The 13,178-nt window shown below is 34.1% G+C and overlaps 1 protein-coding gene across 3 annotated transcripts; it reads right to left on the bottom strand.

The window, feature by feature from the left end:
* Positions 1–5,645: 5,645 nt before the first annotated feature.
* Positions 5,646–12,791, bottom strand: LOC118035362 (probable WRKY transcription factor 20). 3 transcript variants are annotated; one of them, XM_035040909.2, is made up of 7 exons: positions 12,254–12,791; positions 10,772–10,930; positions 10,171–10,267; positions 9,724–10,077; positions 9,479–9,614; positions 9,240–9,398; positions 5,646–6,293 (listed from the first exon to the last, which is right to left on the bottom strand). In XM_035040909.2, the coding sequence occupies exons 1-7, from the start codon at positions 12,449–12,451 to the stop codon at positions 5,801–5,803; spliced, it is 1,596 nt and encodes a 531-aa protein (XP_034896800.1). In that variant the 5' UTR covers positions 12,452–12,791; the 3' UTR covers positions 5,646–5,800. The 3 variants fall into 3 exon arrangements, with proteins under 3 accessions (XP_034896800.1, XP_034896797.1, XP_073268795.1); XM_035040906.2 differs by having other exon boundaries at positions 9,724–10,267; XM_073412694.1 differs by having other exon boundaries at positions 9,724–10,267; positions 10,772–11,540; positions 12,254–12,385.
* Positions 12,792–13,178: the final 387 nt, after the last annotated feature.

Raw genomic sequence — 13,178 nt, 5'->3', positions numbered from 1 at the left:
TAAGGCAATACAAGATCTCCCTACCTTAACCCTTTACCACTAGCAAAGAAACCATAAACCTCACAATTGATAGAGACCGAAAATATAGTAATAGAGATACATTCAACAATCCATTTAACCAAACGAGATGGAAAACCAAACATATGAAGAACAACCAATAAGAAGTCCCACCTAACTGAATCATAAGTTTTTATCAATTCCACCTTCAAAAAACACCTAGAAGGACTCTCTCTCTAATGATAATTATGAAGAAGCTTTTGAAATGATAAGATGTTATCACTAATATTTTGTCTCTCAATAAATGCATAATGAAATAGGCCAACCAAATCTGGAAGCACACTCTTAACTCTATTAGCAATAATCTTTGCAATGCATTTGTAATGGATTACAACAATAAATAGGCATAAAATCCTTAACCCTTGAAGGATGAGGAGCTTTTGGAATTAAAGCGATAGTAGTAGCATTCACCTGTTTGAGTAACTGACCAAAATTGAAGAAATACTAAACAACATTAATAGTGTCTCAACTAACAATACTCCAAGCTTTCTTAAAGAAACCCATATTAAACCTATATGGATCAAGATTCTTATTATCTTTAAGAGAGAAGAGGACCTTTTAAATTTCATCATCACTAATATGAGTTTCAAGATTCATGGTTTAAGAAAAAGATAACCATCGAGGAAAAGCCTTAGAAATAAAAGAATAATCAATATGAGAATTTTACCGAGACGCTTAAAAAATTCTCAAAATAGTTAACAATGGTGTCATTTACCTCCTTTGAATCAGTAATAAAAGTGTCAATATCAATATGAAAATAAATAATTTTTTTCTATGACAGTTACGATTCTTGACCAAGTTAAAGGAAAACTTTGAATTCTTATCCCTTAAATCCAGCCATGGAACTTGATATTTTTGCCTAATACCAGAATTTGAACGAGACCCCCCAAAAGATTCTCAAAGTAGTTAATAATGGTGTCATTTACCTCATTTGCATCAGTAATAAAAGTTTCAATGTCATTATGAATGGAAAGAATTTTTTTGTGATAATGATGATACTTGACCGAGTTAAAGGAAAACTTTGAATTGTAATCCCTTAAATTCAGCCATTGAACCCAATATTTTTGCCTAATAAACCTCTCCTTAGCTTGAGCAAGTCTCACATACTCCTTTACCAATATAGACTCAGTACTATAAGTATCCAAATCAAAAGGGTTTTCCTACACCAGATATTAAGCATTTTTTTATGGCTTTCTTAGCCATCAAAACCCTCTTCGGTATCTTAATAAAAAACTTCTTATTAAATTCATTCAAAACAACCTTAACATGCTTTAACTTTTTACACAAAATGAACATCGGAGTACCAATAACTTCCTCCTCCTAGGCCTTGACAATAATCTGTACAAAATAAGAATAATCAACCTAAAAACCTTCCTTTTAGGCATGTACACAAGCTTAACTAATATTAAAAAATGATTCGAGATACCAAAAGGAAGAAAAAAAAGCTTCAAAAACTGCAAAATCACACTTCCATTTCATATTAATAAGCATATTATTACATTGCTGATTATTCCAAGTAAACATAGAACCAAAGAATCTAAGATCCTCTAAACCTAATTGAATAAGACAATTATTAAGGTCATTTTTCAAGGCATCCACCATATAGCACCACCTCTTTTCTTATCTAGAGAATAAATGTCATATCCCACATCGGCGGGTGAGGAATTGGTAGCTGGCCTTATTAAGAGTGCCGGTTACTAACTTATCATACGTGTTTTAAGGCATGAGGCTCAGATGTGGGCTCGTGTCACTAGGAACAAAACCGTGAGAGTGGTAAGGCCCAAAGCAAACAACATATGGCAAGTTGGGTCGGGCTGTTACATTTGGTATCAGAGCTGATATCATTGGTTGTTTGGTTGTGCCAATGGGGTCGTTGGGCTCCTTAAAGAGGGTGGATTGTCACCACATCGGTGACTCTGATACCAAATGTAACAACCCGACCCAATTTGCCATATATTGTCTGCTTTGGGCGTTACCGCCCTCACGGTTTTGTTTCTGGTGACGCGAGCCCACATCTGAGCCTGATGCCCCAAAACGCGTATGACAAGTTAGCAACCAACACTCTTAATAAGGCCAGCTACCAATCCCTCACCCGTCGATGTGGGATATGACAATAAATAGCATTAAAATCACCTATAAGAATCGATGAAGTGGACTCCCAACAATCATTATAACTCACAATATCAAATCATAAAGCCTCACATTTAAACAAACTATTATCTCTATAAATGATAGAAGCATTAAAGCAAGTATTGGTACCCAACATATAAACACAAACATAAATAAACTAATCCGAACTACCAAAAACATCCACCTTCACCACATTAACATCCCAACAAATTCAAATTCGAATGCAATATGAGAAATCATAATAATACAAGAAAGACCAATTTTGAATAAGAAGAAATCTAGAAACACTAACTTTATTTCTTTCTCTAACTTGAGTTTCAACCAACCCAAAAAATCCACCTTTTCATGCTGGACAAGAAGATGCAATTATGAATGCTTTATAGGATCATTCAAACCTCTAACATTACAACATTTGATAAACATTGAAAATGTAGAGAGGAAGACAAACAACAACACAAAGATTACCTCAACTTACCCTCGCAAGGAGCCTAATTTCTTTTTCTTCTTTGAAGAACATGCCAAAACCTTATTCTTTTTCTTAAGAAAGTCTTTATCCTTACTTGCAAGTTGATTAACATTTCACTTGTTGACAAAATTCAAATGAGATTAAGGAGGACTTACTGAAACAAAAAACATAGACTCTTGATCAGTACACTCCCTATCCATATCACCTTCCCTAACTTCAATTTCAATCTCCTTCTTATGGCCATTGAACTCACTTATAAAAGAAGGAGCCTGGATAGATTTTCCATTAATGGTCTCACAAGTAATAATGTTGGATTCGACAATCCTTTGATCTAAAATAACATATGTACCCCCCTTGTTTTACATTATATCTCCTCATAAACAATTCATAACAAAAGCAGAAAAATAGATTCTTAGCTTTATTACAATCAATGTCACATACACTAGATGCATAATGACCATTCTCACTATTCTTAGAACCCCTATTCCTTTTAACAACTTCCTTATAAAATTGCAATCTAAAAAAGTTGTATAACATCAGCATTGCATGTACATTAACTTTAAGCTCGATTTTGACCTTGATACATCCAGTATCTCTCAAAACTCAAGACATGAAAGTTGTGGATATTTGGCTTGATCTTCCATACCATCTTGAATCACCTCAATCGGATCTCAAATGAGAGAGTTATACCTAGATTACAAAAGATTACAAAGAGGTGTTGAAATTGTCCAAAATCACCCAATTAACTTTGTTTTACACTTAATGCTTCCATTTGCATCCTAAATCAAAATATATAAATAATAAGTACATTTAGCATCAAATAAGTATAAAAGACTAAACATTAAGAGAGAGAAATATGATATTTTGCATTATCATCAATAACATAGTTTAATACATATTGCGATTGGCAAAATAAAACAGGTTGGTACACTCTTCGTTGAAAGGAAAATGAGTCATCATTATATATGGCCCACTCCGATCACCATTAGTAATCTTTCTTGATGTTATTAGATTCATCTCATCGAGATTAGCTTCGATGTGCCTCACTTGTCTTTGAATGGAGAGTATGGTCCACTCTGGTCAAAATTGATGATCTTTTTTAGTGTCATTGAATTTGTTTTATCGAAATCTTTCTTATGATACTAGTGATGTCATAATGAAGTTTCAATATACTTTTAAGATCTCATTATTTTTTCTTTTCTTTTCTCTCTCCCTCGTATCCTTATTTTAACTCATGTAAGTCCATTTAATAATTTCTTTGAAATACAGCATTTTCCATTAGCAATATCTTAAGATGTCACAATTTTTTTAATCAAGACATCTGCTAAACTATTTTGTTTCTCCAAAACTTTTGATAATTGTGTTATTTGCCCAATTTTGTTTTCAAATGGTGTTCGTAACAAAAAAAAAAAAAAAAAAAAGCCTGAAATATTCCTTTAAAATATGCTTTCAAAGGATTGGCTTCTGAAATTAGCACATGTAAATTGTAAGGTCATCTTTTATGTACTTTTGTCCCTGCACTCTGGGCATTAACATAATACAACTCAGTATAAAAAACCAGTATGATCTTGCAGAAAAATTTAAAGAAAAGAAAAACAAACAAAAGAAAAGAGACTTATTTTAATTTCTAAATCAGTAATTGAAACCACTATTTACATTACTGTTTTTATAAAATGTTTAAGATTTGCTTTTCAAAAAAAATTTTGTTTTAAAATATATCAAAATAATATTTTTATTTTATTTTTTAAAATTTATTTTTAACATCATCCCATTAAAACTAAAATTTCAAAATTTTTCATAAACATTTACACTCAATCCTTCAGGTGTGTTTGGTATTGTGGTTGCTGTTGTAGTTGTGGTTTTAAAAAAGTTGTTTTATAAAAAGTACTTTTAGTTGAGGTTGGTTTGAAAAAATATATGTTTGGTTAAAACTGTGGTTGAAATTGAGGTTGAACAAAAAGTAGTTTAATGTGTTTGGTTAAAAAAAAGCTTTTCAAATTGAGGTTATAAAATAATTAAAAAATACTTTTAATTTAAATATTGTAGATTTAACTACCATTATTACATCATGAAATAAATAACTATATTTTTCATGATTTTTTAAGAACACAACAATAAAAACTGAATTTTTTGTTACTTCATCAAGTGATCTCCTTCTAATTTTTTTAATAAAACAGAATTAAAATAAAAATAAAAATTGAATTTAATTTTTTTAACTGGGTCTGACACGGCAAGAACATAATTGGAATTGCGATCAAATTCCACAAATGCTACGTCATCATGCTATATCCTTCTAATTTATGTAGTGTTATTAAATAATAGTTTTTTTAACTAAAACTCAATTTTTTTTAAAAAAAAAATTACAATTTCATTACGTACAAAATTTATTCAACAAAAAAATATAGTTTTCATGATTTTTTGAGCATGCAATAAAATTAGGTAAAATATTATCAAGAATAAAATTGAGATTACAGTATAAGTAAATTTAATTCACCTTAAACTAATTTTTTTTAAAAAAAAAAAAATAGTGTTCACGTTTACATAAATAGTGCGAGTGAAATCACTGGTTTTTTTTTAATTGCACTGATTTTTCAGAAAAAAAAAAAATTCTTGGTTTTTCGAAAATTAAAAAAAAAAAAAAAAAAAAAAAAAAAAAAAAAAAAACTAAAACTCTGATTTAAGTTTAGAGAACAGTGTGAGTGAATTCACTCGCACTGTACATTGTAAACTTTTCTTGGTTTTTTGAAAAAAAAAAAAAAAAACGTTGTTTAAGTTTAGGGAACAGTGGAGCCATGCTCCACTGTTCCAGCTTTTTTCCTTCAGGAGAAGCAGCATTTCCCAAACCGCCGTTTCAATTAAAAAATGAGTGGACCCTACCAGTCAAAAACAAGTTTCATTTTGTTACCAAACAAAAATTTACATGGCTGCGGGTGAACCTCACCCGCAATCACGTTCCCAAACGGCACCGAAATGGAAACTGGAGGGAGGAGAGTACACGTAAGGGAAGATCCCAACACCAGATACGAGCTCTAAAACCATCAGCAAGAATATATAGAGAGTAATACATAAATTTTAAATTCAGTTTGTAACCTTTCTGTTATTTACCAGCTGTAAGGCAAGAGACAAATTTAAACAAATTAGACAAACTTATGGACCCGTTAATAAACTTCCCACGTTCTGCGGATATGGATACGAAGAATGGTTTAAAGGTGGAATTTCAATGTTACGGCCTTCACTCGGAACTTGTCTAGATCCATACTGATTCATGCCTCCATTTAAAACACCATAGCAAGGCGCAATTGGGCTCGCATGAACTATTCTGAAACTGGAACCACTTGCTTGGTTTTCGAATCTGACAAGTTCAGCATGCAAAGCTTGTTGCTGATCGCTGGACCAGTTTTCAGATGTAGAACTGATCCCGACCCCAAGATCGAGGCTAACTGTCTCATTTTTATCTGGTCTCCTTGAGGTTCCATTCACAGCTGATGGTCCTGCTGTGTCATGACTGTTTGTCCTAGCTGTAGGTACATCATGGTTGTGTTTCCCCTCATATGTGGTTATAACTGCTTTTGGATCATGTGACGCCCTCTCCACATGCTTTCTAACTGGGCATCCAGCATTTGTGCATTTGTAGTAACTCCTGAAGGATCAGTAAAACATCACAAGGAAACATCATATATCTCCTAAGAAATAACGAAATGGGGAAAGAGTAGAAATTTTGTTTTAAGAATGAAAATTGACAATTTAGCTACAAAACAAAGGTAAGTTAAAGCAAAGAATTACAAATAACATTCAAAAAATCAGCTATCACTGCATGTGTGTGTATTCTGAGCATCACTATTGTTCTGTTATTGACGTGGTAACTAAGGTAGAAGTCCCTAGAGATTGTTCTTTATGGTTATTATAATTGCAATCTTCAGGCCTCCACTGCAAACTTCCAAGTTTCTCCAGAATATTGATTAACACAATATCAAGCATAGTGTTTCACATCCATAAGAATTCCTATTGATCTTTCAAGGACCCTCAGTTTTGACAGACTTGAAATCAGCATATTTGGTTCAATAGCTAACTTTCATCTTCATAAAAGGAATTCAAAAGCCTGTAGTACTTTTGGAGCGAGGAAAAGGTCCTCTAATGGCAACCTTGACAAAAGATTTTGATCAAAAGCAAGGGATTCTGGCATGGAATAATAAGAAATGAAAAATCAGCATTAAATCCCTACACTGACAAAGTTTTCCAAGAATCGGGGTGGGTATTGCATGTTATAATTACTACCGATTAAATATTCCAGTCCAATCAGATTTTAAGAAATTAAGCATTTTCCCAGTAGGTTGTGGCTACATAGCGTATATTTTTCCTGCATCATCCTCACATACTTTCATTCTATGGAGAAGGGGGGCTCCTTTTTTCTTTAAGATATTGAGTGGGAAGGAGGACTTCTTAAAAAGTCTTCACAACCTTCTTCTGCATTTCACTGAATGTCTGCAATTTCTAGACACAAAGATTCACTTGTAAAAACATATTAAAAGATCTTCATTTTCCCAACCTTTTACTTAAGTTTAAAGAATGATCTGATCCAGGAGCTTTCTTTCAATTTATTTTATTTTATTTCTGATATTAGAGCTACTTAATTAATCTAGGGTAATGTGATCAGCATGTGACTTTTTAAAGTGTTTATTTAGAAGCTAGGTAGTTTATTTGGGGACTAAGACTAGGAATCCTTTACCTACAAGAATGTTGGGCTTAAACTAATATAAATAGGCTGCTAGGGTTATTTTATAGTTGTTCCTTGTTATTTTATCACTCTATTCAAATTCTAGAGGTTTCTTATGAACCCTAAACTCAATTATCTTGTTCCATTTTCAATTGCATCTTCATTCTAGTCATTATTCTGCTGTAATTTCTGTTTTCTAATGTTTTCCCCTTCCCACACTAAGTCAAATGGTAGAGTGAAAAGATCCTCGCAATTGTGTTGGGTTCAATCCTTATAACCATGTCGGGATGTGTTGGAGGTTGTAAATGGAGAAATCAAGATTGGCAAACAATTTTGGTTGAGATAAGTGGGTATAATTGAACATTTGATGTGCACTATTGATGTTTTGAAGCAACAGGAACTAGTGGAAGCCCAAGTGGAGATTCCAGAAGGCAATCACAACTCCTTAGACATACCAGAAGGTAATCATAAGGATGAAGACTATGATGCTGGAGCCATAAATCTATGGTGCAAGGTGGATTGGAAGGGTGGAAAAATTCTGCACGAAAAAAGTTGAAGGGCAGCAAGTACAAATGGATGAAACGTTCATTGGAAAGGAGATATGTGGATTGGGATTCTCCACCAATCAATGATGTTTATTACGACAATGATTATGAGAATAATTATGGCAGCAACAAAAACATAAATGATAGAGATGATGTTAAAAATGATGCCCTCATTGAAAAGCTAGTAGTTGAGTGCAAAGAGAATAGGATAGTTGTACAAAAACAGTAATGATAGTTGGTTGCTCAACAAAAGAAATTTATCTAGTGAGGCCATGCAGATCCTTTCGATTACATGCATGATATTATCCCAAAGGCAAAAGAATTTTGCAAAGGTTATCTGTACAAAAACACATGTTGAAGCAAGTTTTAAGGTTTGCAATTCATTACTCTAGAAATCAATGTGAGAAATATAACTTGCATCTAGATGTTTGTTCTGCAAGCATTATCATGGAGGAACTAATTCTAATATCTATTCGTGTTATACAGTTGAAGCAAAGAAAGAAAAGGGGGATAGAGACTCTTAATTGGACATCCTTAAGATTGCGGCAAGAATCGTTTTAACTCAAGAACAAGTTTCTTCCAACCCAAGGACAGTAATGCAAGAGCTTTCTTTACAATTTATTTTATTTTATTTATGATACTAGGGTTAATTATATAGGATCATATGATTAATGAGTTTTTGAAGTATTTCCTTAAAAGTTTAGTTTTACTGATGGAATAAGATTACGAACCCTTCTTCCATATGGATCTAGGGCTTAGACTAATATATATAGGTTGCTAAGGTTATTTTATGGCCGTTCTTTGTTACTTCTATCAATCTTTTATATTTTATCAATTCATTCAGATTATAGATGTTTCTTATGAACCCTAACCTCAGCTATCTTGTTCCAACTTCAAATTTCTAAAAATTTTATCATGCTACAATAGGAATGCTAAAGAAACAATCCAAGTAGGAATTATCCCCTATTGTTGAAATATAATCCAACCCATTGTCCCACGACAATGTGCATATTGTAAGCCGGTTTCACACTAAAGCTCATATTTATGAGAGTAGTTAAATTATGAATCACAATGATTTCATGTCAAACCCATAGTCAGAAAAACAGGGCATTAATCAATTCAAGAGATGATATCTGCCCATTCCATCACTTTATCCATTATCCACATCATGAGAAGGCAAAGATGACTGCTACAAAGGTACTAATGCACAGGACATTCCCCAGAAATTCAATAAATTACTGAAGAAAAGAGTTACAAAATGATAGAATGGACCATAACAGTGAAAAAGCAGAAACTATTTAACTCATCATCAACACAGAAAACATACCTTGGATTAGGATTTCCTCTCACCACTTTCTGGCCATATTTGCGCCACCTATACCCATCATCCAGTATATCAACCTCACTCTGAGTTTGCACGACAACACGTGGTTCTCGGATAGGTTTGATCACTGGAGTAACATCAAAACCTCCAGCATCCAACCTCCTGCTCAAATGGTGTTTTATGAGACCATATTATGGTTAATATATGTATTTTATGAGTAAAATGGTGTTATGAACTGATACCTTCTTTTTGAGAAGGGATCTTTGTCATCCTCAGCACCCTCTCCAGTATCATCATTTGTTGTGCCAGGAGACAGTTCAGGGGCACCATCTGGTTCAATAGCATGAGACACCTGTCCATATGCACCAGGTGACTTGTCTGCAATGTAAGTGATTGAAAGAGAAAATGAAAGGAGTGAAGGAACATTGGTTAGTACATATGAAAAGTAGATAGCAAACTGAATTCCCTAAGAAGTTTCCATCCATACCATCTTGACTGGGTAGAGAAGAAAACTTGTCAAATCTTTCTTCTTGCATGAACAAACCAGAGCCAGAGGCATATCGCCGGCTGGGTTGAGGTTTAGGATGATCGTGTATACCCTTGTAAATAATCCCCGTTATTTGTCCATCATGAGAGCACTCAAATAACTTTTTCACTTCACAGTTAGGATGTGTGCATTTGTAATAGCTGCGTGGGAACTCACTTCCTTTAACATGTTTCTGTCCATATTTTCTCCAGTTATATCCATCATCAGATGACACTGTAGGTGCACTTCCTGTTTTATGATCAGACTGTGATGCATGAAGCCCACTGCTAGAGAGCCCCATTTGGTTTAGTTCATCTGAATCAATTTCAGCAGGAACACTAGAACCTGAAGTAACCATGTGAAGTGGTGTTGATAGAGTCAACTCATTTGTACAGACTGCCATCTCACCTTTTACTGAGGGTGATGATGGAAATGATTGAGACTGGCATTGGCTTTGGACTTCAACACATTGTGCACTTCTCTGATGGTTCATATCTGCAGAAACCTTGAAATAAATGAAACATGTTAGGCAAACAATGCCCCTAAACCAGCAAGGCTACTTGTAGATATCAGGAATTGAAATGGGTTTATAAACATATAGTAATTCCAGAGAAGGGAAAACAGGAAGGTCGAGTAAAAAAACACGCCTCATCATCTAAGTCTTCATTTTATCCTTCTGCAAATATTGTTCAGAATGAGAATGAATAAAACCAATGGCTCATTGGCAGTGAATATTTCAGTTTTGTTGAGAAACCACAAACTAGTTAATATAGGTCAGGTTTTAGGTTTAGAAGCTCTTGTAAAATTAAACTCGTTAGAAAGTAGAAGACACTGAGTGATGTGAGGAATTATTGGAGCTGTTATTTAAACATGAATGTAGGGATAGAAGCACCATATAATTTATTGGAGTAATTATCAAGCAATTTAATTCCAAAAAAAATTACATAACACTAAGTATCTAAAGTCGCCACGCATTTTATGAGAGCCTGAAATTTTGTTGGGATCTTACCATGTCTGACCTAGCATGTGGTCTAAACTCAAAGCAGTTGGATTTTCTTTCTCCAAAGGTGGTGGAGGAAACAGTAGTAGCTGAATATGAAGTGGAGCTACGAGAACCAAGCACAGTTTGAGGATTAGTAAATGTGCCAGTAGTAGGGGAAGGCTCTGCCTGTGAAGTCAAGAAGATAGGAATCAGCCTAAAGATATTTCTAAGGCAAATTACAAGCAGATCAAGTAAACAAGACTTGAAAGAATACAAAATCAAGATAAAGGCAAGTTTCATAATCCCTGAATGTCCTAAGGCCCTCATCAATGGCGCAACTGATAACTATTATGCCACTGTCTGGAGTCTGGCACCAAATCTGTGAAGCTCTTAGATCTTTCTTGTTAGCATCAATACATAGACAGATCAGTGCATCTAAACAAGTGACGTGAGCTAACCGATCATTGCCAGGTTACACAAGCTTAAGGAAATTCAGAAAATATAAAAAGAGGGAAATAAATATATATTGAACCCAGTACGAGACACATCAATTTTCAAATATTTCCATTTGGCCCAGTACTTCAAATGTAGAAAACCACATACCCAGCTGAACAAAGCCGCAAACCCAATTTCTCATGCTTGAACTCAACATATGCTGTCTATCACATTTAAGCTTCAGCTCTATATATGGTCATGGACTCATGATGGGCAACCAAGTTTGTTCTCTCTATGGATAATCAAGTTTATTCTCACTTGTTTGATTCACATAAACCTTCAAGCTTCTTTGCAGTCATATCTGTAAACCCAACAAGACCAATAGAACATAGACAAGAAGAAGCATGGCAAAGACTCATTATGTGAGAACACAACACAGGCATCTAAGATTAAAAAAAAGATCTAAAAGAAAAGAGAACATAAAAAGGGGAAGCTTAGGCTAATAGTAATTAAAAAAAAAAAAAAAGTAATATTCTCCAGACAAATTCCACACGAGACATGGTACCAAAGTCATAAAGCATCAGAATCTATAACTTCAGGCTACGACATAAGCACTCCCGAATCACATAAATTAAAATAACACGAAACGAGACAAATATAGTAACTGGCAATTCGTTTTTTTTTTTTCTTTTTTTGAAAATAAAAAATGAAAGTAAGAGCATCTTGTTTTTTAAAGTCAATTCTCCACTTCTTGAACTCAACGACACGAAGCTGTAAAGAGCACCGTTCTTTTGATAGCTGGTGAGTTGAAATAGTAGAAACACGGTTTTATCATATATATATATATAACAGCAACAAAACTACTTTGATTGCTACCTTGCCTTGGTGAATGCGACAAAACAAAGATTTTTATTTCAATAATGGTCTGTTTAGTCACTTCAATTATCAAGACCTCCAGTTCAGTTGGCTCTACTTATCTCACCTCCCAATCACCCACATCCTTAAACAACTCCAACCAAACAGAAAAAACCATCAACTCCGATCCAAAAAAGTATATATACTAAAACCACTAACCTTAACATTCGAGAGAAGAACTGGAGACTCAAGAAACGAGGTCGGGCTGAGTCCAGGAGAGATCATGATGCAAGCCGACCTCGAGATCGGAAGCTTGGCCGGCGACATCAGCTTGTACCTAGCGCCGCCGCCACAGGTATCCAGCCTCGGCGGTTCGCCGCCGTCGGGAACCTCAGAGCGAGAGTTAATGTTGTCCATGGGGAGGGAGGGTTCCAAAAGGGAAAGGGGGGAGGGGTGGTTCGATAATTTAAAGAGAGTGTTTGTGTGTTTTCTGGTCAGGAGAGAAGTATGCAGCTGTTAGTTACGGTGACAACTGACAAGTGTGAATGAAGTGTGTTGGCGAAGGAAGAAAGGTTTTGAGGATTGAGAGAGAGCGAGACCGAGTAGTTGACTTGTTACCTTGGATCTGGAAGGAACTATTGGTTTCGTGTTTCATATGTTTCCATATTTCTTACCGTTGGTTATCCTCCATCTCCTTAATTAACACTTCATTAGCCGCTCGTAATTATAATATATATTTGATCTTCCAAATATCTCAATTCAAATCTTCATATCATCATTACTTCAATTCGTGCCTTATAGAATGAGAAATATATTTATTTATTTATTTATTGGCATGAGCTTCCAATATCCATTTAGGTTTCCTTTTATATTTATTTATTTAAGATATTGATAAAAGGAATCTTTGTTCAATTTAATTCTAATGTTAGACATAAAAACCTTAAAAAACATAATTATATAATTAAAAAGTTCTAAAACACGTTTGGCTTTTACTGTAGCAGTAAATGTTTTTTTTCAGCAGATTTTTTTTTTTTTGTTTTTTTCTTCTTCTTCTTCTTTTTACATGTTTTTTGTTTCTTTTTTTTTTAACCCAAAATTGACTTCTTCTTCTTCTTTTTTTTTTTAATTTTTTTTCAAAATTATC

The sequence above is a fragment of the Populus alba genome, chromosome 11 (genome assembly GCF_005239225.2).
Source record: "Populus alba chromosome 11, ASM523922v2, whole genome shotgun sequence".
NCBI lineage: Eukaryota > Viridiplantae > Streptophyta > Magnoliopsida > Malpighiales > Salicaceae > Populus > Populus alba.
This window is presented reverse-complemented; position numbering and strand designations above follow the sequence as displayed.